Here is a 21,958-nt window from a genome sequence, read left to right as displayed (position 1 = left end):
GAGGCACTCTACGTAGTGGCTGGATGACAGGTGGTACGTCAGGCTTAAGCAGAGGTTTATGAGAAAAAGCATAAAGGCAGCCTAATCCACTGAATGTAACGGGAAACTGTGCCTGACATGGAGAATCCAACTAAAGGATAGTTACACCGCTGTTGACGTGCAGGGAAAACCCAATGCTGATGAACAGGTCCAGACACAGAATATTAGGATCCTACTGCGTGATGTAGAACGTCCATACTGAACCGGCAGTTTAACTACTCCAGTCACTGCAATGCTGGCTCGGACATAACCACAGAGCTTAAGAGGAGATGGCTGCAACTCCACATCAGAGAAAAAAATATTGTAGGTGGCCATTTTAAGCATTGACACCTTGGCACCTGTGTCAAGAACGAGTGGAATGCAGAGTATTTTAGCGGCACCGCACATGTAGAGAAGGTAACTGAGTGATGACCCACTGTGTGAATAACTGCTGGCGAGGACTGTGATGATGTAAATATAACTGCACTGGTCTTTGATCTGCACCACCTTGCAAATGATTAAGCTTACCACAGTGCCTACATTTTTGGCCGATAGATGGGCAGTCTGGGGACCTGCTGATGTGGTAAATGGTGCCACAGTTGCCACATCTCCATCTTTGATGACCCAATTGAGGCTGTGTTTGCTGGATGACAGCACTTGCATACTGGAGCACCTCATCAGTGACTGCATTTGCACATATTATAACACACAAATATTGATATTTATTAAATAATATGTGACCCATGTGTTTACACAAAACCACATGAAGAGACAAAGTCAACTTGTCGAGTGTACCAAAACTCCTCCTCCAGCCCACTCCTGCATCTCCATGGTAACAGCTTGACTGGCTGACCCGTCATGTTTGATTGGACTTCCAAACTCGCTTATACTGATGCATTAACAACTGCTTTCCTCTCTCTCTCTCTCTCCCTCTCTCATCACGTTCACATTCAAGCATTCACAGCCTCCTTAACAGTTTCACTCACCTGATGCTTATTTCACAAAGTGAATTGAAACATCTCATGTTACAGAGTGGGGTTTTGAGTTGACAAACCTAATAAACCCAGCGCGGTTAAGATCTGATTTAAAGTATCACAACACTCGCTTCAGCAGCAAAACATCCGATTAAGAGAGTGTGCTTGATTTATTTCCCACGAGAGATACTTCTCCACTGATGGCATCGCGATATTCCATCATTTATATGCGGTGCATTAGTTAAAAAATATTTTAATTGTACAGAGCTGGCTGGTTTAAAATCTAGTTGCAATCTGGTACAAGCAACATGTCTGTTTTTATTGGGGGAACTTCAGTAAAAATATACCACCTGTGCGACTCCCTGTTTGTCCAAGAAATGGAAGACTGATAAATCTGTTTGATAAATATACTTGAAGTGTACAGAGTGTACTTTGATAGTGGCTCTGTTTGTGTCTGTATTGGTATATGTAGGGGAGGAGGGGGCAGTAGTCACTGGGGACACGAGACATCCGCCTCACTGCACCATAAAGCCGTGTGACTCGCGTACAGACTCATATTCCAGGAATCCCTCCTACAGTGACTTAATTCGCTCTCACAATTTCTAACCCAAAAACCTTCTCCTGAGCTGCTTTTTTAGTCCAGGATTTCCAAAAAACGAAAATAGAACAGGGAAGTTAAAAAAGGCACAGTCCTTTTGCGATGACAAATTGTTCTGTACTATATGTCAAACCAGCATCATTACACTGTTTTCATTGTATAGTAACTTGGAGAACTAAGCAGATTTCCCTCTTTCATAAACAGATTCTTATAATATAACCCATATATATATATATATATAATCTTTACAAAGCAAATCCATGTACACAGAGCAAGAAAAAGGGATAGGGTAAAGGGATAGCATACCTTTATTTATGCCATTGCCTATGTTATTTTAAACCTGTATATGGATCTTTCTAAGATATTTTGTGAAATGTCACAGTGTTTTTGGTCTGTACAATGGAAGCAAGGGGAACTAAAAGATTTTGGTTACCAACATTCTTCAAAATATCTTCTTTGTGTTCTGCAGAACTAAAGCTACTGACGGAAGTGGTGCAGAATCGCGCCATAAATTTACAATAAATGAGTTTAGCGTTTAGAGATAGAGATATGTCAACACCTACTCAAACCCTAAAGCTAACCTTTCAATAATACAATTATTGTAATTAACTGTTTTCAGCGTGACAAAAATTATACAGTATTTAAGAGCACATGCCCAGTGGCGGTAGCTGTATCCCATCTAGCCTTAACCTTGTTGCATATGCTCTCGTGTGTAAGCATTTAGAAGTGTTAGCTGAAAATAGACGGTTCGTTTGTTGCAGCTTGAATTGTATATGGAACAAATCATTTATTTAGATCAGTGATTCTCAAACCCATTTAAAGAACTGGTGCTCCCCTCCATTATATAAATTGAGGATAAATAAGATAATGTGTAAAATATGTATCTCCCAGAAGTGAGTAGACGCCTCACATTTTTGTAAATATTTGGTTATATCTTTTCATGTGACAACACTGAAGAAATGAAAGTCTGCAACAATATAAAGTAGTGAGTGAACAACTTGTATAACAATGTAAATTTGCTTTCCCCTCAATATAATTCAACACACAGCTATTGATGTCTAAACCACTGGCAACAAAAGTGAGTACACCCCTCAGTCAAAATGTCCAAATTGGGCCAAATTAGCCATTTTCCCTCCCCGGTAATTCTTTAGTGTTAGTGTTACAAGGTCTCAGGTGTGAATGGGGAGCAGGTGTGTCTACATAAATCGCACTTAAAGATGAACTCTTTAATAATGAAAATGAATAAATTACCATTAATTACTCACCCTGAAGTAGTTTAACATCCGTTTTTCCAGAAAATGTAAATGAAGGTGATTTTGGAAGCTTTCTCACTCCTTCATAGATTGCAACGCAACCAGTTTAAAACATAGTCGTTAGTTTTGTTTGTTTGAGCACATAAAGTATTCTCGATATATTCATTTATACTGAACCACTGGAGTCGCATGGACAGTTTTACAATGTCATTACGCATTTTCAGCTCTTTGAAGATCGGTTGCGTTGCAATCTAGCTTCCAAAACTACCTTGATTTAAGTTTTGGGGAAAATGGAGGTCCTACAGATGTTTAACTACTTGAAGGTAAGAAATCAATGGCAGAATTTTCTTTTTTGGTTGGAGTTCCCCTTTAAGTCTATCACAAAAAAAACTGAATTGTTTTTTCAGGAAACCTGTTATGTGTGTTGTTTTTCTATTGTTACATACTACGTCTTTGCTTTTATATACACATTGAAGCAAACAAATTAAAACTCAATGCAATGTAAAAAAAAGAAGCCTTAGTCTATGGCTCTCTAGAGGACGGTTTCTCTGTTCCCCAGCAATGCTACAGTGCACATTCATGTTCTTCAACAAGATGGCTGTTCACGTCTGTGTTTGCATACATGCACAAGAAGCATAACATATTTCAGACCATAGAAATCATGAGATTAAATATGGCAAAGAGACTGTAACAAAATGTATAAATTAGTCAATGCATTTTGTACAGTACAACTCTTATGATTTTCTCAAAGAAGAGAGACAGATTTGTCTCATAAAAATCACTACCTGGTTGTAAAATACAGATGTCACTGCTTTAAATAACCAAACTCTGTGCATACAGACTAAGATTTAGAGAAGTGACAACTGTAATCAGCTGCAGTGTCTTTGTTCCCTGAAGCGTTTGATTTTATGAGCACCCCTTTCCCTTTATTAAAAAGCTGTTCAACCACAGACGGGTCAAAAATGGATGAAACTTCTCAAGGTTGTATTCTGCCATTTCAGCACTCTCTGCTATTGTGAGGGAAATAAAGGACTAAGAGCAAGAGAGAGAGAGAGAGTTCTCCCACCAACCCCAATGTCACAGACTACAGGGACATGCCTGCTACAGGGACTGCATAGTGAGTTTAGGGCTTAACATGAGATGCTCATGCCATGACACAGCGGAAAGAAAGGCTTTGGTTTTGAAAACTTGTGGAAGCCTCTGCTGCATTCTGATGAAAGACAATGCAAGAGGAACACAACAGTGCTGACATCATAGAGACGCTTAACCAGCGTGAATGTCCTCTATAGTCGCAAACTGCAAAGACGCTCATAGTGGTGCATTATGGCTCCTTAAAGGGATAGTTCACCCAAAAATAAAAAATCTACTCTTTATTCATCCTCACGACTCTCAAAAAGTGTATACGAATCTTTGTTGCACGGAACACAAAAGAAGGTATCTTGAGAAATGTCTCAGAAATGTCCAAATGAAGATCTATTGTTGCATATGCAGGTAATGCGTACAGGAGAAGAGATATAAAAATATAGCTTTTGACTGTTTTCACGCTGCATTTTTAATTACTAAACAGACTATCCATGATGACGTCATAGCACGCAAGTCTCAAACTTAAATGTAAACGCGGTTTTCTGCATAGCCGGTTTATTACTATGAGTGTAAACACGTGAAAACAGAAGCGATAAAAAAAATTGTAACACCCGTGACGATGCTGATCCACAAGAAAGCCAACGAGCTCAGAATTATAAAATAGCGGCGTGTTCTGCAACACACAGAGAAGCGGGAAAAAAAGAAGAAAAAAAGAATGACACTTAATAAAATGGCCTTCTTTAAAACAGAATGCATTAAATCTGCACTGATTTCTTTCGCATCCAGACGCATCCTCTACCTCCACTAGAATAGTCTTTGTGCCATTAATCAGGGTCAGTCATCTCATTCAAGCCTTGATAAAAGCCAAGGTTCAGGACAAGTAAATGTTTTACTGTCCCCCTGGAGAGTTTCCAAATTGCCACACAATGTACAGTAACCTGACAATGTACAAGTACCACATAAACATCGAAGTTCACACATCATTTAGCTCTTCATTTAACATAAAGTTTAGTCATGCCAGGAACAGATTGCCTAGCAAACGTCCCTGATATCAAACATTTAATATGTAGATGATGATGCATTGATGTCAGGAGAATCTGAAGTTCGTCGAAGTGACAATGAGTTATTTGTGCAGCCTAGTTTCAATAAAAGTTCGAAAACTTCCATATATCTTCAACAGAAATTAGATAATAAAGTTTGCTGGGTAAATTTGTATTCCAAAATAAAAAGAGATTATGATATGACCAATTTAACTCTTGTTTCTTTATTACAAAATTCATCTCTACATCTCTAAGTCCAACACAGACTGTAGTATAATTTAAAAGTTGTGGTTAAAACCAAAAGAACATAACAAAACCTACCAAAAACAACCCCGTAGTCTTTGTTGCGCAGTGGCAGAGCTGTTGTCCTCAAGACAAAAGAGTCCCCAAAGACCTTCAGACGTGGACATTAATTCCAAAACTCATCAGCTTGGAGGCCTTCAACATGAGAGTTTGGCTTTATGAAGCTGTGGGATCACTGACTTATCACCTCGCTCTCCGCTATCAGAGAACATTCTGCATGAGAACGTGTATTTAACACGTATATAACAACACCAGACCCCAATTGTGTCGATGCCTGGTAGGAAGGAAGCCGGGGGGGGGGCTGGTTGTGGGGTGCACCTGTGTTCCATTTTTAGTCTCCACTTTTTCCCATGCACATATATTCCTTTTCTCTCCTGGCTCAGCACGCTCAGCCAACATCCAGCTGAGCTGTTCTGTACCCTGTCTTTATATACTTGAAAGTCATGAAAGCATAGGCACACACACCCACAATCCTTTTCACCGTCACAAGCAGATGCTGACAGCTCTGCAGAGAGTTGGTGATGTGCCAATCTTAACACTACTGGAAAAACACATCTCCAATGAGGGACCGCCGGAGAGCACAAGTCTGCATTCTTCCAGACGGGGAACATTATGCAACAGACTCTTCTGCTTCGGGTCATTTGTATGAGCGGCACATTTTTCTCTCCCTCTCTCTCTCCGTGCAGAACGAGATCCAGCTCTATTTGCTTCAGCGGATAAGCCTGTATCAGTTGGAATCAGGGTATAAACAATGAGCACTGGAACGTTAATGGATGTGCTCATTCAGACCCACGACAACGTTGACCTTTACACACTTTTATAGAGTGCATCAGACACTAGCCGAGACAATGGGAAAGCACGAGTAACAACACGTGACATTTAGGGAAATATACAGCCTCAGAATGAGGTGGGATGGGGACTGATTCTTCTATTACAAGGCAAGATAGCGTTTCCCCGGTTTGGACCTTCATAAATCTCCCTTTATAAAATACAAGAATGTTTTATGACAACACAGGAACGATGAGCTCCAAACATAAAATTGATGTCATATATAATCCTGCAGAGGCAGGTGACCTCATGATGCAAAAACTGTTCAAGAAGGTAGACAGCCCATTACGCTACATTCTACAATATTGTATATTTCTGCTCCAGTAGGTACTGAGACAAGTAAATATATTTGATATTCATTTGATACTACAAAGTAGAGGTAGGTGTTAACCTGTTTCATGGTGTGTGGTATTTTATTTAAGTGACACGATATATGACAATGTAGTTTTATAAATATATTCATAGTGTTGTACCTCTTTTAATAATCATTTTCTCCTCCTACTCACAACACATCCACATTTACTTCCAACGTACATGAAGCCGAAATGTCTGAGATATGGCTATTGACATATTGCGCCGATGACATCATTTGGAGACAGAATTTGCTCAGTAATGAGTGCGAGATGAAACTAACTAAAATGACAGACTTTTGGAAAAAATATATTTGAAGTATAACCAGATTGTTTTTGTTTGGCGTGATTCCCGTTTGTTTACATGGAGGGGGCGGGGTTTATGACCTATACTGCTGCCAGCCACCAGGGGGCCATTGAAATGCTTTTGATTCACTTTACCGGACGTGTGTGACACGCCTAGCTTGGAAACAGAGTCTGTTAGAGGTTCTTAATGCAATGGTAAGATTATAAATGGGGTGAGGGGAAAAGGCTAAAACGAATAGTATCGTTTGTTTTAGATGTAATACAATGTTTATACGGGATTTATGGTTAAAAACGCTGTATTTTCACATACAGTGCATGTTTGTATCTTCCTTTTGCTCCGCCTCTCTGAATCACACATATTTTTTACAGAGCTCATCGCTCTGAAAAGCAAGGTGTGCTACGATTGGTCAAATATTGCAAACGTGTGACAGAATTGTAACATCTCTTATCCTTTTTGGAACATCAGGTTCCAAAGCAATTGTACTGACAGGTACGCTCACCTTACTTGCGTATACATTTGGGCGGTCATAGTCAAATCATATCACGAACTGACGTAGATTTGTGTGGGTGTGGATACACAAGGTGTTTCATGCAGGTCTGGCTCACCCATTAGCTTTTGGATAGAATGCATCTTTTGTTCCGACACTTAAATGTTTGTAATTCTACGTGTCTAATACATCCGAAGTCAACTAACAACACACCAAAGACAAAGACAGAAAAACGTATTGGCGCCATATGACCCCTTTAAGGTATTCCACTTTATTGTTTACAATTTCTATAGCAACCCTCACTGGTTTCATGTTTAGTTTTTTATATATTTTATCAATCTTGGTAATGAATTCACTCACTAATTGAATTGTATTTTCCAGAGCTCAATTTAACATATTTTGCCATTTTTATAAGTAAGGTTGCACTGTTATGCGGCTCTGTGTTAGTAGCGTAGTACTGTAAGTAATGTTAAATATGTGCATTAACGTTCATACAATATTTGGTTTATGTTGTAGATTTCAATTGGCACAGCATCGTGATACTACCTGGTATCGCTGGTATAGCATCGTAAGATATTTATATGGTATCGTGACAACCCTACTTATAACTTTCACTGACTTTCAAAATCAAATATACACAAAAAAGGTGAGATTTCATGTGGGTTATGTAATCCTTTCTATGCAGAAATAAGGAAAAACTAAATAAAGTGTTCAATAAACAAGCAGTGCTGAATCAGTGGAAAACTCTCCGTGTTCCTCTATTCAGTAGCCCAAGAATTGATGCTGACAGTTGCCTTCTGTCAAGCACTCAGTGAGTGACGGTGAAAAAAGAGACACAGAAAGGGATTTATTGCCAATTTGCTATAGGGTGTTTAAGCAGATGAGTGAATAGAGACATTGAACTACAGGGTGATTCAAGGAAGGAATGTTGCTCCATGAAGCTAGCAGCAAGCAGCTTTTGGCATGTAACCGAAGCGCTAGTTTAGCACAGATGGCAGCCCATGGTTTCTGTAAGCATAGTAATTAACAGGGCTGTGACGGGTTATGGGGGCGAGCGGTCATTAGTGCCCAGTCTAAGAAGCTTTCTCTTCATTTCACTTCATCTGTTAGTTGGAAACATATTCTTGTAAATGAGAAAAACATCTAATCAAAAGATATAAATACAAAGACACAATTAGATTTGTTAATGTTAATGGCAGCTGTAGTGCGTGACTGCCTGGATCTGTTTCAAAATCTGGGGTGCTGCTTAAATTTTTTCTGCAATACATACTGTATACCGTATACTTAGATTCAAAACACACTACATGTGCATCACATAAATGCTGTTTTCCTTTTTGATGTTTAAATGAAAACATATTTCGCATTTTGGCATCTTGAATTAAAAGATCATTGCACATTTCGCAATGCATTATGGGATTTTGTAAGGATTTTGCAGCTGCCTTTAAGTGATAGTTCACCCATATGAAAATTATGTCATCCTTAAGTTGTTCCAAAACATCTCTGTTCTTTTGAACTGTATTTTAAAGAATTTGGAAACTAAACCATTCTGGGGCGCCATTAACTACCATAGTACTTTTTTCCATACTTTGGAAGTCTATAGTGCCCAAGGTCTGTTTGGTTACAAGCATTCTTACAAATATCTTCCTTTGTGGTCAGCAGAACAACGTAATTCAGGCTGGTTTGGAACAACTTAAGGGTGAGTAAATGGTGAACTAACACTTTAAATCCAGCAGAAAGAAGGTCGCTCAGAAGACACTGCAAGTATACTCCTTTTCTTTTGGAAAAGCCATCATGTTGGCTGGGTGCCGTAAAATGCTGTCTATGTAGGCAGCTCACGAGGGCCTTTAACCTGATGGCGAGCTCGGTTGGGTTGTCCTCATCCCTAGATAATTCATAATTAATTACTCAGTCATTTATTTTTAGTGCAGAGTATCTTTGCGGTGCTATTAGTGCCTCCGCAGTAGGTTTATAAATGTGTGCGTGCCTCTGTTGAGACCCACAATCAGGAAGGAGACAATGTGTTTTTGTAACCGTTCCTTTCCAGGAACAACATGTGTAGCACAGATAAGAAAGCAACATCCAGAAGGAAGAAAAAACATGACGACAAACATACATTAAAAACTAAGACTGGCACAAACAACTAGGCTACTACAAACAGACACACACATAATAAACCAACATAAATACACACCAGTTTTTTCACACAAACATCATACAGGGAAACCCTGAGCACATATATGGCAATCTATTATGAAATAAGACCGCGTCCTGTCTGTTCTCCACATTCTCAAGCTCTATCTCATCCAGCTGCCTGTTTATACTCTTTCCTGCATACTGTAAAGCATTTTTATATTTTATTTAATGCATTACGCAGCTGAAAGCACAGCTCAAGATGTGGACGGACATCTCCAGATACTGCACTTCATCTAGATCGGTTATCAACACGAGATGAAAGATTGTGCAACATCGCAGCAATTATGAACTTAGATATAGGGAGCTTCTTTTAGAATGACTGTGATGATTAATTTTTTCAGACATTTATTCAGACAAAATACGGTATTTAGTTTGGCATGTCTCTGCTTTTAAATACATTAATCTACCGTCACCAACCTTCAGCATTATTAAATCTCATTCCCACGAACCTGTTTAATCTGGATTTATCGTATGATGAACACTTTTTACACATCCTCTCAAAGACACACACGCACACTGCGGTACTCTGGCAGGCTGCTTCACGTGGTGTGGTAACCAGCGTTCAATCCAGTCGGGGTCAGGGCGAGGTGGTGTATTAAATACTGCATGAACTCATCTGTCAGTAAGACGCAGTTAACGTGTAAGAGCAGACGTGTTTGGGATGGGACAGAGAACAATATAAAACAATATACATAAAATATGTATGTCTTCTTTTAGGGAGACAAGGTTCACAAGTATATTCACATTTGAGGTACAGGGAATGCCACTATTGAGGGTGCTGGGAAAAGTGCCTTATATAATATAAACAACTTAGAAACAAAATACGCACGGACACATTGAAATTACTCTGTCCATGGTGCTGCTTCTGTGTACAGGTGCCTTCACCTTCACTCATCATATTAGTGAACACCAGCACAGCCATTTCACTGCCATTAGAGAACAGAAGACCATTGCAACAGAAGCAGACTGCAGTCCAATGAGTGAGCTTAAATAGCCTCCTGACGGCTATTGCTGAGGATTAATAGGTCTATCAACTTAGTATTGATCTGTTGACAAAAAGGCCACGTTTGTAACAAAGGACAATCCAAAACTTCAATATCCTCATACTGTAAAAGCCAACAACAAATACAGAATGAATTCAGCAGCATTCCTTTCCAAAAACACTGTTTCTGGAATTAACCATCTATCTTTCCCTTACCAGATGTATCTCTGCAGAAGATTGCTTTTGAGCCCACAAAGGACCTAAAAATGAATGAAAACTTTGGAGGAAATATGGATTTATGTTGGTTCTACACACATTGAAAGACCATACCGTACATGTGTCGTCTGATATAAAAATAATGAAAGACAATCTACAGTATTTTGTATTGAGGCTGGTGATTTGGCTTTTTTTTTGTCAGCATTATACACACCGAAAAATTCTCAAAATTTTCTCTAAATCTAATTTTATACTGCAATCCGCGTTTGTTAACTCTGAATAATTAAAGAGGCCATATGAAACCAAATGTTGCCTTATCATTTAAGATATCAGCCCTCTATGTTTTTTTTAAAACATCCTTCAACTTTCAAAGCCCAGAGCATCTGAAATAAACATCCGAGAAAAAGATCCTCCTAGAAAGAAAACCTTAAGAGTCGACAGGAGTCAGAAAGAGTAACACGACTGAAGTAAACAGTCACGACCACAAGTATGTATTAAAGTATTCTGCAATGAGGATTCTGTTCTTCATGACCGGGCAACAGCAAAGCTCATAGATCACACACAGTTTCAGGCAAACCACATCTGTGATGCAAATAACTTTACAGCACACTTGAATAAAGTTTGGCCTTAAAGGAATAGTTCATCCAAAAATGGAATATCTGTCATCATTTACTCACCCTCAGGTTGTTTCTAACCTGTATACATTTATTTGTTCCACTGAAAACGAAAAAAATATATTTGGAAGAATGTTAGCAATTTTATAGTTCTGGGACACAATCTGCTACCATTGTAGAACAAATATTAAATGTTTTTGTTAGGTTGAACACATGATGAGATATTTTAAAGAATGTAGGAAAACAAAGAGTTCTTGGGCAGAATTGACAACCATTTAATTCTTCCTGTTATGGTAATCAATGATGTCCCGGAACTGAAAATGACTAAAAGAATGGCTATCAACTTATGAATTTTTTTATGTGGGTCCTAGATCTCCCCACACCCACATCTGAATGTACCAGACACAGGGAATCCTAAAGAATTTAACTCTTTTGTTTCTTAATCCAAATCAACTTTCTAAATCCTGTTCCTTAAAGGGATATTTCCCCCAAAAAGGGAAAATTCTGTAATCATTTACTCACCCTCTTTTCATTTCAAACCTGTATGACTATCTTTCTTTTGAAAACAGAAAAGAAGATATTTTGAAGAATGCTGTTAACCAAAAACTGTTGGTCCCCATTGACTTCCATTGGTTTTGTGTCTATACAATAGAAGTCAATGGCGACCAACGGTTTTTAGTTACCAACACTCTTCAAAATATCTTCTTTTGTGTTCTGCAGAAGAAAGAAAGTCACACAGGGCTAAAATGATAAGAGGGTGAGTAAATGATAAACTATCCTTCACATTAAAATGCAAACATTGAATGCACTCTTTTATTCAACTCATGTTATTCAAAACATTAATATGACACAAAAGACGATATTTTGAGAAATGTCTAAGTGGTTTTGTCTTCATACAATGGAAGTCAATGGGGGCCAATGTTGTCTGGTTATCAACGTTCTTCAATTATTTTTTCCAGAGATGCACCAATTTATCGGCCAATAATCGGTATTGGACGATAAAAGCACATTTTTACACTATGGGCCGATAATTTAAAAACAGATGACAATCAGGGCCAATATATCCCGTCAATCAAGAGAGGAAAGGGAAATGCAATGAATTGTGCTCGGTTTATAGAAAATGTTAAGAAACATCATCAGTTTGATGTTCAAAATTAATAGTCGTTATATGAATTATACCATTCAGAAATATTCATTTAATCTTCAGAATCGGAATCGGCAGACATCACTCTGACGCTATCATTATCGGTGGAGAAATTTAGTATTGTTGCATCTCTCCTTTTCTCTTTTTGGTTCTCACATGGAGCTGTTTTTGTATTTAACTAGTTTTAAACAATAACCGGCTTTCCAACTCTACCCGGAGATCAAACTAACCCTGTGTTAATCTTGAGACAGCCTTTTAACACTGCTGTTACATGATGAAGAAATTATATTGTCACATAGCCACGTCCTTGTCCGAATTAAGAATACTACAAGTATGAGTATGATTAGCCTCCTGTCACACATCCAGTGCCACTGAAACATTGATTCTCAATCCCATTACTCGGCCGGTCCAAGTAACAGATTCCTGCTGACTCCAGCCCATTATAAGGCATGTATATCACCCAGACTGAGCAAGGCTACCTATAGTCGCCCCAAAATTTGCTGTCATACACCAAAGGGAACCTTACAGCCTTACCCAATCCACCAACATCTTTACTGCACCACCCGATCAGGGTGTGCTGCTGTGAACCAAATTTGAACACTCATGTCCTAATATCTTGAACTGGCTGTGTATGTTGTGTTTACAAACACAAGAGAAGGCAGAAGTCTAGATGTTTTCTCTCTAAAGGCAGATATAGTAACACAAGACCTTTCACGCATTGTAAACGTCTGTGGCCCTTACGTTACAGTTTGCCATTAAAACGCTGATCTGCACATCCACCGTGTGCATGATCAAAAACCTTGGAGAAAACACAGATACATTAAAACGGAAAAAGGACAGGGAGCAAGAATGAAGCAGCAAAAGAACTCGACCCGCTCCGCACCCCCGATTCAGAGGCGGATGAACAGTAGCTGATTCATTAGTATGCTGCGCGTCACCTTGGCCAGCGCATTTGGCTCTATTTATGGCACCACCTATTCCTCTCCGTACCTAAGTCACAATAACTGATGGCGTTTCCATTCTGCTTGCTAAGGTCTTGGCACACCCACTCTTCGCCCCTGTGTGCACTGCTTCGCTCTGAATGACAAGTCTGAGCCGACTGCAGACGTGCAGCCGAGCACCCCACTGCGATCTGCTTGGCTGGGCCTGTCGCCGGGCTGCAGGGCATGCATGCAGAGCGAGCTCTAAGCCGCTTGATTCCTCAGTATGTTGAACCACAAACACCACACGGAGTTAAAGCACCGCAAGGACGAATCTCTCTCACGAGCGTGGCTTGCCCTCGAGGTCACCCAGTCGACTGCTGACTTCTCGGGAAGTAAACACCAGCGCTCAGATATGTCAAACATACAAACGTTACGCAACGGAACTGCCTTGGGAACACACAACGAGAGGAACACAACAATTCTGGCTGACTAATGCCAAGTCAGCTCTGTCTCACTGCATACATAGAGTACGCTACGCATCCACACCTTTAATATGCAAAACACACGCTGCCCCTTAATGATGAACATGCATGTGCATGCACAATAACACACACACACACACACAAACGTTGTCCTCTAACATATAATTCACAATAAATGTTTGCAAAAACGTCTATAAAATATTGTATATTCAAAATAAACATGATTATGATTTTGTTACTTCTTCAAGATAATAGATTCAATAAAATTCGCTATGTGACGTAAATATCTTTGCAATTTGATCGTGACAGACAATTGCAAGCCTTATGTTCCTTTATATATATATATATATATATATATATATATATATATATATATATATATATATATATAGGATTTTATATCGATGCATATTAAAAGAACAATACACGATTGCAGGTCTTTGTGTTTTTACTCACCTGGGTCAAAATGCGAACTGAAGGCAAAACTGGGATTTAAAAACACAGAGGACATGACCACGACAAATACCGACGCTCTCATCCTCCTGGTAAGGCTTCAGATATACCGCAGGGCACCGCAAATGTACATTAAAAAAGAAAGACAATCACTTTATAAAAGGAGATCAGGCATGAGGGTGGTCAAATGCATCATGAAAGTGAGCGCGCGTCGCGTCACATGCGTCGGATTAAGGAACAGATGCAGGAAAAACATCTCCGCTCGTCTCTCTCTTTTCTGCATGTAGGCTGCTGCGTTTCAGGGTAAAAACAGCGTCTCCTCTTCCATCAGTCTGTGTGCGGAATCGCGGTAGAGCACCTATCAACGTCGCTTTTCCTCCATGTACAGGCTATGCACCAAGACTCTGGTGTTTGGCAGTTGTCCAGACTCATTCCAGCAAAGGGTTTGCGCTGCCTGCAGCTATTCACTCCGGATTCATCCCCACTTGGCGCTCCGCTCGATTTGTTATGATGAGTGCGTCAGGGGCAAAGATGAACAAGAGACTGAGAGGCAAAGACAACAAGAACGTGAACGGCGTACAGTCAGCATATACCTGCTCTAAATGACGCCTGACATCTGTCGTGACTGTGTGAGGTGATTTGTTATTCCTAATAACAACGTAACAAAATATCATTTGGAAATTGCCACGAATAGACACGACACAAATATAACACAATGTTTGTGTTTAAACAAAACGATAATATTCCTAAAAATGACAGAGTGAAAGTGACCTGTTTGTCAGAGCTTGTTAGTCTAGCAATTTAATAAAAATAAATGTATGTGAGAAATGAATGTCACATTTTTATAAAAGATTATATTCGTTCTTGTGTGAGCGTGACCTGTGAAGCGTTGGGTTTCAGATTCACTGGTGCATAGCTGGGTTTCCATTACAGACTTATATAATGTGAAATAAGCATTTCCAGTAAACAATGCTATGCATTTTTCTCACAACAATGAGTGTTTTATCATTCAATATGTGTTCTTCAGCGGTCTTGCTCTAGGCATGGAGTCGAACAAGCCTAATGTGAACTCTTCCTATCCCACAAGACCATTACATGCGACAAAAACTGTTTGAATTGCAGTTTGCTAAATATTCTATCTAATTGCATAAACACTTTTTTTGCAATAAACAGGAGTTTTTGATAAATTGACATGTTTTCATTCTTGTGATCGTGGCGGCGTGTGTTTTTAGAATCAAGATTTTCAAAGTGCAGCTGGGTTTCCATTACAGATTTTTGCAAAACGTACTCGATGTCGATAAAAATGATGTGAAATAAGCATTTCCAGTAAACAATGTTATGCATCGTATGTTTCTTGTAACAATGAGTCGTTTATCAATACGTATTCTTCAGCGGTCTAACGTTCTCCCGTTCTGGCTCATTCATCATTTATTCAAGTACAGAGAATGCATGAATGTACCTTGATGTGTTCTTGATATCAATGAGATGTCAAATGCAGACTTGCATGTACCGAACCCGCTTTAAATCCCAGAAGTCATTGCGCTGCGTCCTTTGCGTTCTTGGAATTAAAAACAAATGGCTCGTCCCTATGCCCTCACTTAACCTCGGGAGTGAGTGCTTGGAAAGGTTGAAGGGTGTAGTGTAGGGGACCAAACAACTGTTTCTTTAAGTGCCCTTATGGGCTAGTGTCTATAGTTATGAACACTTTGGTTTGGAACAACTCTTCAGTATAGCAGTCATGATTGTTTTCACTCCACAGTGCAATTCGAAGGGCGATATCCGGTTTGGAAGGCACTGTCTGTCAAAACTTCTTTAGGCTTCATGCCGGGCTTCGAACCAACTTACAGTAAAGTTGTACAGCGCCACCAACTGTGATGAAGTGTGAAGAGAAATGTCTATATTCCCTACATTCTTAATCTCTATACTTCCCTCATTAATTTTCCTGCTTTTGGGCCATCATGTGAGATATTACTTCATGTGAATTCCTTACATCCTACAATAACCTTAACATTTAGTCATTTAGCAGACTCTTTTATCCAAAGCGACTTAAAGAGAGTTCAGGGAGCAATAAAGGGATATGTCATACAGGGTCAATGTCAAGTTCCCTCACTATTGCAAGGTTTTAGTGTGCAAAACTCCCCACTTGATAAGGCAGCTAATTTCAGGAAGACTTAACAAGATTCCAATCATCACACTTTTTCTTTCTTTCTTTCTTTTATTTAGAAGATTGATGTAATGTGAATAGGCAGAACCAGGGCCTTAAACCAGTCAAGCAGCCATCTTTACGGATGTGTTGTTTTTGGCGTCATCAAGCTAAGAGAAAACTCTACTAATGCAGAAAGTTCTGCACGCTCAGACTCACAGAGAAGAAGGATTCAGTAAGGAAACTGGGAGCTTGCGGGAAATGTTTGGAGGTTCATGATGATGAGGACCACTGCAAAACGTCCTTCTTGTGTAGAAATCCTGAATGTGAAGGCAGGCGGGCCGCAGAACATCACTACTACCTATGTCCCAGTGCTGAAGCATGCAGAGGCAGCACAACCCGGAGGAAAAGCAAAAGCAGCATGGTGGGAGGTGGAACCACAAGGAACTACACTAAGGTGCAAGAAGAAGGCATTCCAAAGATTGGGGAGAGAGTCATGCCTCAGCTACAGTGAGCTTAAGACCACCCTCCAGCTCGCTGCTAATCTTGCTAATGATCGCCTATCGATGCCAGGGTGCAGAGCCTTAAAGAAAGCGGGATCACACCCAATGCACTTCTGCTGGGGCGAGCATCTTCAAGTAGTGACTGGAAGACGTTTGACTTCACTAGATATCCCTATAAGAGACTCCAGGAAATGCAGCACCAGGTCAACAAGTTCTGGACATCGTGGAGCCAGCTTGCTGGTCCTAATCTGTTTCTAAGAAGTAAGCGGCACGCTGTACAAAGGAATGTTGCTGTTGGAGACATTGTTTGGCTGTGTGATCAGAATGCATTGAGGGGACAGTTCGAGCTTGGAAGATTTGTCAGTGTCAACATAGACTCCAGAGCCATTGTACGGGATGTAAATGTCAGGATTGCTCCAAGCTTCTGTATCCCTGAAGTGAGGCCGGTGACATCATTAACCAAGCATCTCGTCTTCAACATCCTTCGGTCCGCAATACTTCACCTAGACTGGTTGTCCTGCTGCCAACTGAAGAGCAGGCAAGAGGCCGAAGAGAGAAACTTTGACCACAAGTGCACCATGGTTTGCGATCTTTCCAGTGGTTTCCGTGGGAAGATAGAGTGGGAGGTGTTGAGCTGAACTGTGGGCCATGCCCCTCCAGCCTGGATACACCAGCCCTGAATGCACTAGGCTGAGTGCACCAGGTGAAGGTGATTTACTAATCAATTTGGGTTTGGAGTCACACACACACACACACACACACAATCTCTACAGAGCAGCAGTGGGAGCAAGCAGCATGAGAGGTGAATGAGATCTGGTAGTTTAGACTGAAACCCCACGATTGTTTGTGCAAAACAAAGCTTTCAAGGAAGAAGCAGCAGCCGGTGAACTCTCTGCCTATTTTGGATGTAACTGGGCTGTGTTGTTGCATTGTTGTATTCCATTGTTTGCAAGTCATTTTAATGATTTGCTTGTGAGCTATACATGTTAAGGGCTAAAACCATGTTGGATAAATATAGCTAAAAAATGATTTCATGGTAGTTAAATGCAGTTAAAACTAATGCCTTTTTAAAATCATGTAGGCCGCATGCAATTCAAATGTTATGTATTTAGATGTGTCTTAAAAGCTGTTAATTTATTGCATAGTTAAAATCATGAGGTCAAGTCAAATTCCACACTGAGAAAGTGTTTTCTGTATTTAAATTAAGATATTGTGAGATTATTTGCTACCTGTTAACAAGGTTTATTTCTGGGTATTGAGAATTGAGAACTTAATTCTCATGCGTTTCATTTAATGTATTTATTTTGTTTCATTTTTTTTTTAAATGGTATTTGTTCATGTTTAAAGTTTTTTTTTTCACCTGGCTTTTCACATTGCATCAATCTTCTAAATGAAAGAATGAAAAAGACAGCAAAAGTGTGATGAGTGGAATCCTGTAAAGTCTTCCTGAAATTAGCTGCCTTATCAAGTGGGGAGTTTTGCACACTAAAACCTTGCAATAGTGAGGGAACTTGATATTCAATAAGTACTAATACGGAGTTAGTTTCCACAAAAGCCAGAACAATACCTGTTGAGAGAAAGAGTGAGACATTCTGTCTTTCCAAATGTTTTGCACCATCTTAAAAGAATGATAATAGGCGTGTTTGAGTCGACCTGCAGTAACCTGCCCAGCCATAGGCAGGTGAGGAGTAAAAAGAAAAGGATTCATTCCAGGGTTTTTTGCCTCCTGTACGATGCTGAACCTACGGCAGACCCCTCTGTCTTCTTGAGCCATGATGAAGTAAACGTAATAGAAATATTAACCATCATTTATTGGGTACTTTCATTTGGGAGATGGGTGTCCCGAACCCAAACCACTACATTTCAACATTCTAGTTTAAAAATATAGATTTTTTTTTTAATTCATTAAACTTTATGAAAATATGTGTCCCGGATTTTTGTCATTATGGAAACGGTGCATGTTTTAGTCCATTGGAAGAGACTGCTTTTATATATTGTCCTTTTTCTAACAACTCCTACATCAATAGAAAGCTTATTTGTTCAGCTTTCAGATGATGTAAAAATCTCAATTTTATAAAATTGACCCATAAGACTGGTTTTGTTGTCAACGGTCACATATGTTTCAAATTGCATAAAAATTTTGATTATTCAATACATTTACATGTTAAATTTCAAGGCTCATTGTGTGTATTTTTTATGGCCTTACGTGTGCTTTACCCGCATTGCCATTTTCGTGTGGATTGCCATTTCATCTTTGGATTTATTATTTTGGTATTTAAATCCTGTTTGTTTATTAAAGTCTTTTCATCCCGTTCACCTGTCCTGCATTTGGGTTCAGTTCTTTCCACTCACAGTCATTTTTTTGACACTTTTTCATTTCCTACTGTAGTCAGTTTTAAATTGATATTTATTTTTAGTTTTATACCAAAATAAAATGTTTCATTTGAATCGTTAAGTTTATTGTGATTGTGTTATGAGCCTAAAGTAATGGTTTAAAATCTTGTTGTATTGTTTTCTGGCACATTTAATCATATACCATCGCATGTGTCATTCTTCTTCGGCTGTGTTTTGAGGCAGCTTGCCACGCCACTACATAGAAGGATTAGCAGAAGAAGAGGAAGAACAATAACAAAATTCACACATGTTTTTTTATTAGAAATAGTTTAATAGAATTTTTTATTTAATAGAAATTTGCGCTAATGGCGGACCACACGACAGAGCGTCAATCTTTGTATGGCAACCTGCCTATTTCATTGAAAGTAAATTGTGTAATCAGACTCTGTCCTATTTCTTTTGATGATGTTATACTGCGAATTCACCACAGGGGGACAGCAGAAACCAACTAATAAAATTTGTATTTTACCACAAGTTAATGTACTGTATTCGTGACACAATTTTTCTTGCTCTCTCACAGAGCACATGCTAATTTTAGACTGTATTGCATCAAGCATTTTAAACATACATATTATCTAAATTAAATTCTTTTATCTTTAAATGTATAAATCTTACATTACCAACTTCCATTCACTCTCAGTGAGGAGTTTAAACTAATTATAATTGGGTGGAAAACTATGTCTTCACTTCAAAGCTCAGGCGAGTAAGGTCGTTACTAATGTATGTGGCGGACTGGCCGTCTGGAGCATCGGGAGTTATATACACTGTATATTAATATATAAACATTCAATTAAAATAATAACATCGTAAAGTTAAAAGATCAATAAATATGTAAGTAATAAAAAGATGTGTTAGTGTATTTAGGCCTTTTTGCGATTTGATGAGGGGATTATTTTTTTCTTGACTTGACATTAAACATTAAAATTGATATTAATTGGCAGTCTCAGTAACGGTCATGAAGTGGCATTTTTATACCATTTATGCCATACTTCTCTTACACTACACACGAGGACTGGCACTCCTAGCTGAATTTAGCCTCAAATCGGTTGCATGAAAGCGGCTCAAATTTAACCCGGCCAAGTTACTATGTTGATGTATTCTCTGCAGCTATAGCCTGCTCCAGACAAGGCTAACAGCAGACTAAGATTAATCCTGTAATTCACCTGTATTTCCACCGTCAATCATGTGAGGAATTAATGTGTTCGCATGCACCAAACACATTAATTCCTCACAGGATTGATTGAAGCACGTCCATGGTCTTTCTAAATATGTTGCATCATTTTAATTATCCTGTATTAAAATATTACTTTAGTCATCTTCATTTCATTTAAATCTGTTGGTTGTTTGTAATTGCAACAGTATTTTTACATTGATTCAAGTTGTAGTTTTATTACTCAGGCCAAGTGTTATATTGTTATACTAATGAAGACTCTTTGTCAAATTGTCATCAGAGGTTTCATAAATATGTGTTTTATAGCAGTAATTGAGATTACAAAATGTAGATTTACGGGTGGGCCGCCCACTGTCCCAGTTCTATGGGCTTTTTTTAACTGCTACAATCATACAGACATTCAACATGTCAGCAGACACCTAATCTATTCACCTCATGTGTTCACTGCTATCTGCTTTAAAGTCACTTACCAGCCTGCAAAATGTTCTTATATTTAATTTTAACTTGCTGCCAGGTCCTTTTATGACCAGACAAGTTTGTTCTTTATGAAGGATAGAAAGATAAAATGGATAAAAACGTAACGTGAGAAATATAATTAAATGAGACACATTGTGGATAATTGTTTGCATTAGTTGATTAGTGGACTTCAGAAGTAATTCCTTTACTACTTTATTTATTGCCTAATTATGACAGTTCTAGTGGAGCACTGTTTATTAACTGTACAGTTATGGACTTCTGCATTAAGCCGGTCCGCTCTTGTCTGCCAGGCGGTTCAGTATTTGTACTGTTGTACAGCAGGTGGCGCTGTTACACAAGTACAAAATCCCAGAACCTAGAACGTATATTTCTTATCGGTTTTTAATGATTGTTCGGAGTATAATCTGGGCGGAATCTTTGACAAAAACTTTAATTATCTCAGCTGTTTAATCAAAGTGATGCATTTTTGAAGAAACTTACCCACATCTAAGGAGTGATAAAAAACGAACAAATGAAGATAAAAGAATACGGTTTCTTTTGTTTAGAAGCTGAGACTCATTTGACATGTTGTTTGTCTATATATTATTTTTAGAAACTTTACTGTGAGACATTAAAATTTGGTAAAAATGTTAAAAAACGCTGGCGTAGGCTGGCAATAAAAAAAGCAAATTCATGGCGGGGAAAGAGTTAATTATGGCATTGGTGTTGTCTTTTTTCTTATGGCATCTTTTACCTCTTCATAGAACTCCATCAGTAACAGTGATTTTTTTGAGCGATCGGTCTAGGTGTTTTAAATAATGCCGTGAACGTGCACTCATCTCAGCTATCTACAGCTGGCTTGACTTATAGCTTCAGGTTGTCATCCTGGCTTAGCAAATGTGCAACCAATTAAGCCAGGAATCAGGATCAGTGGCGGAACCCGAGTGCCACCTCAAATTTTATTGTGCAGTTTAACGATGATTGACATCTCATTTCACCACTTGCTGAAAAGCTAACTTTGAAATTCTTAAGCTATTTATCTG

The 21,958-nt window shown here is 38.9% G+C and overlaps 1 protein-coding gene across 3 annotated transcripts in view; it reads right to left on the bottom strand.

Annotated features, from left to right (window-relative positions):
* Positions 1–15,344, bottom strand: part of aatka (apoptosis-associated tyrosine kinase a) — a 51,008-nt gene extending 35,664 nt beyond the window's left edge. Inside the window, exons 1-2 of one of the 3 annotated variants that reach the window (XM_056752719.1) lie at positions 15,128–15,344; positions 14,252–14,791 (exon numbers count right to left, since the gene is read on the bottom strand). In XM_056752719.1, the coding sequence (XP_056608697.1) occupies positions 14,252–14,333 (82 nt within the window). In that variant the 5' untranslated portion in view covers positions 14,334–14,791; positions 15,128–15,344. Of the gene's footprint in view, positions 1–5,287; positions 5,529–14,251 lie in introns of those variants that run through there. The other 2 variants (XM_056752718.1, XM_056752721.1) reach the window with 2 other exon arrangements.
* Between the last annotated feature and the right edge of the window lie 6,614 nt (positions 15,345–21,958).

Source organism: Triplophysa dalaica, chromosome 7 (assembly GCF_015846415.1).
Source record: "Triplophysa dalaica isolate WHDGS20190420 chromosome 7, ASM1584641v1, whole genome shotgun sequence".
NCBI lineage: Eukaryota > Metazoa > Chordata > Actinopteri > Cypriniformes > Nemacheilidae > Triplophysa > Triplophysa dalaica.
This window is presented reverse-complemented; position numbering and strand designations above follow the sequence as displayed.